Below are 3618 nucleotides of genomic sequence, written 5' to 3'. Positions count from 1 at the left end.
ATATTGCCAGAACTCTGCAAAAAGTTAGCATTGCTATAAATATTGTATATCCTTTTATAAATAGAAAGTCCTGTCTTAGCAACGACAATAAATTGATAATTCAAAAAGTAATGTTCCAAGCAATACTTTTGTATGGATGCCAGGTTTGCGGGAAATGTAGAAATTGTCATTTGAAAAAACTCCAAATATCACAAAACAAGCTTTTTAAAATGAAGCTTATCTTCTAAGATATCATTCCTCCATTGACTTTCATGAGAAAGTAAATGTTGAATTGATATTTCTAAGAATCAATAAACTTACTATAGAAACTTCTTGCTAAATTGTGATTCACTAACCATCTTTTCGATATGTTTTTGCTAGTTTCAATTATTCGGACCTTTGTTCAAATATTACTCGTTAAATTGCTAATTTATTAATTTATTTTCTATATGTTCATTATTAACGTATTGTTTGTCTTCACTTATCTATTTATTAATTTACTTATTTATTTATTAATTAATTTGTTTATAAAATTATTTAAGTATTTATTTATTATTTTATATTTATTTATTGACCAATTTGTTGATTCTTGCTAACATATTACTAATACATTAAAATATATTTATCAAATACTAACCCTTTTTTAGTAGCATACTTCTAGACAAAAGTTTAGAAGTCTTAAATAATTTGAGTCAAAATATATCTGCAATTTTCAATATGAGTTGAATGTTTTGTTTGTATTTTCCTTCAAAATTATTACTTTAATTAATATTAACTAAATTCCATATACAAATTAATATATGTACTTGTTAAGAAGAAAGATATCATGTTAACTGTGCGGTTGCTTACCAAATGTAACTGTTATACGTAAATAAAGAATATCTATCTATGCAACTAAGTAATAAAAGATATTATCAATCAAAGAAACTTAGTAAGTAAGTTTTTATGAGTTTTATAAGTTTCAGATTTGAAATCATCTTGTTTTTAAAACACACATTTTATTTTATTTCCGAAATTGATTTTGACGTTTCTTGACAAACTAGTTTGGACTTTAAAAAGATGCACCGTTGAAGTGGGTTGTGGAGTAATTGCTGGACTACAAGCAGCTCAATTTACACCGTTAACATTTGACATGGGTGGTGCTTCATTTGACAGGAGAGGCGCTGCCGCTGCTTCATTTGCACCGTTGCCATTTGACGGGGGTGCTGCTCCATTTGACGGGGGTGCCGCTCCATTTAAAGGGGTCGCCCCTCCAATTGGAGGGGGTGCTGGACCAGCAGCAGCTTCATTAGCACCGTTGCCATTTGACGGGGGTGCTGCTCCATTTGACGGGGGTGCCGCTCCATTTAAAGGGGTCGCCCCTCCATTTGGAGGGGGTGCTGGACCAGCAGCAGCTTCATTTGCACCGTTGCCATTTGACGGGGGTGCTGCTCCATTTGACGGGGGTGCCGCTCCATTTAAAGGGGTCGCCCCTCCAATTGGAGGGGGTGCTGGACCAGCAGCAGCTCCATTTGCACCGTTACCATTTGACGGGGGTGCTGCTTCATTTGACAGGGGAGGCGCTGCCGCTGCTTCATTTGCACCGTTGCCATTTGACGGGGGTGCTGCTCCATTTGACGGGGGTGCCGCTCCATTTAAAGGGGTCGCCCCTCCATTTGGAGGGGGTGCTGGACCAGCAGCAGCTTCATTTGACAGGGGAGATGCTGCTGCTGCTCCATTTGCATCGTTACCATTTGACAGGAGTGCTACTCCATTTGACGGGGTCGCCCCTCCATTGGGAGGGGGTGCTGGACCAGCAGCAGCTCCATTTGCATCGTTACCATTTGCCGGGGATGCTGCTCCATTTGACGGGGGTGCCGCTCCATTTAAAGGGGTCGCCGCTCCATTTGGAGGGGGTGCTGGACCAGCAGCAGCTCCATTTGCACCGTTACCATTTGACGGGGGTACTGCACCATTTGAAGGAGGTGCTGGACCATATGTTGGACCACCAGCAGCTCCATTTGCACCGTAACCATTTGAAGGGCGTACTGGACCGTATGCTGGACCATATGCTGAACCATATGCTGGAGGATATGCTGGACCGTATGCTGGAGCATATGCTGGACCATATGCTGAACCACCTGCAGCTCCATTTGCACCGTTACCATTTGACGGGGCTGCGGCACCATTTGAAGGGCGTGCTGGACCGTATGCTGGACCATATGCTGGACCATATGTTGGACCATATGCTGGAGGATATGCTGGACCGTATGCTGGAGCATATGCTGGACCATATGCTGAACCACCTGCAGCTCCATTTGCACCGTTACCATTTGACGGGGGTGCTGCACCATTTGAAGGACGTGCTGGACCGTATGCTGGACCATATGCTGGACCATATGCTGCACCATTTGAAGGGCGTGCTGGACCGTATGCTGGACCATATGCTGGACCATATGCTGGAGGATATGCTGGACCGTATGCTGGACCATATGCTGCACCACCAGCAGCTCCATCATTTGCACCGTTACCATTTGACGGGGGTGCGGCACCATTTGAAGGGCGTGCTGGACCGTATGCTGGACCATATGCTGGACCATATGCTGGACCATATGCTGGAGGATATGCTGGACCGTATGCTGGAGCATATGCTGGACCATATGCTGCACCACCAGCAGCTCCATTTGCACCGTTACCATTTGACGGGGATGCTGCTCCATTTGACGCCGTCCCTCCTTTATTCAAAGGGTCTCTATTTCCATTAAAATCGACTGCAACTCCACTTCCAATCCCACTATTTGAGCTTCCAGACGTGGTGTCATTATTATGATTTACAACGACTGTACAATTTTGGCAGATCACTTATTAAAAAAAATCTCTTAATCCTATGGTCACAGCAATATCCTCTCTCATATACTTACAAACTTCCTTATTTTTCTTTTCGTCTTCTTCATCACTTTCATAATCTTCATACAAGTAGTCTATCAAGTCATCAAAAATGCTGAAAATTCCATATTGCTGCAAGATGAATAGTTAGAAATGAAAACAAAATCCCTACACTCTAAATAGTGTTGCTATCATACACCTACCCTAAACATTGTGTCATCCTTGCTAACTCCTTGCGTTGACTTCATCCAATAGGAATCAACTAATCCACTGATTCCCAAAACCAAAAGACTCACACAAAATAAACTTCTTAACTTAATCATATCTCTTAGTTACTTATTTCAAAAAAATCTTTCTTTTCCAGACGAAATTCTAATAATATTTGAAAAGATACACCCTTTTGAAATCCATATTTATACACTTTTTAGCAGTTCTTATCTACAAATATGAGCTTAGATATTCACATAACTTCCAGCAGGCTATATCATGATAAGTTCACAAAAATGCAATTAACTATTAAAAAAAAGAATACAAAATATTTTCAAACGTGCGACCCAAATACCTAACCTACATATAGTAAAATGGGGGTTAGAAAATATATTTTTAATTGTAAAAAAAGCTGGTGCTGTGCTGCTGCTGGTGCTTCTGCTGCTGTGTATACAAATAAAAACCTCGACCTTATCACTTGTGGCGGCTTTGAATAAAAAAAAAAATAAACAAACTATTATTGGCTTGTCAATAATTTTCAATGACATAACTCAACATAAATATTTG

General features: G+C 40.5%; 1 protein-coding gene across 4 annotated transcripts; it reads right to left on the bottom strand.

The window, feature by feature from the left end:
- Nucleotides 1-915: 915 nt before the first annotated feature.
- LOC129942901 (skin secretory protein xP2-like) lies at nt 916-3239 on the bottom strand. Of its 4 annotated transcripts, none has more exons than XM_056052025.1 (4): nt 3048-3239; nt 2880-2976; nt 1859-2819; nt 916-1747 (listed from the first exon to the last, which is right to left on the bottom strand). In XM_056052025.1, the coding sequence occupies exons 1-4, from the start codon at nt 3165-3167 to the stop codon at nt 1087-1089; spliced, it is 1839 nt and encodes a 612-aa protein (XP_055908000.1). In that variant the 5' UTR covers nt 3168-3239; the 3' UTR covers nt 916-1086. The 4 variants fall into 4 exon arrangements, with proteins under 4 accessions (XP_055908000.1, XP_055907999.1, XP_055908001.1 ...); XM_056052024.1 differs by having other exon boundaries at nt 916-2456; nt 2541-2819; XM_056052026.1 differs by having other exon boundaries at nt 916-2422; nt 2555-2819.
- Nucleotides 3240-3618: the final 379 nt, after the last annotated feature.

Source organism: Eupeodes corollae, chromosome 1 (assembly GCF_945859685.1).
Source record: "Eupeodes corollae chromosome 1, idEupCoro1.1, whole genome shotgun sequence".
NCBI classification, from domain to species: Eukaryota; Metazoa; Arthropoda; class Insecta; order Diptera; family Syrphidae; genus Eupeodes; species Eupeodes corollae.
This window is presented reverse-complemented; position numbering and strand designations above follow the sequence as displayed.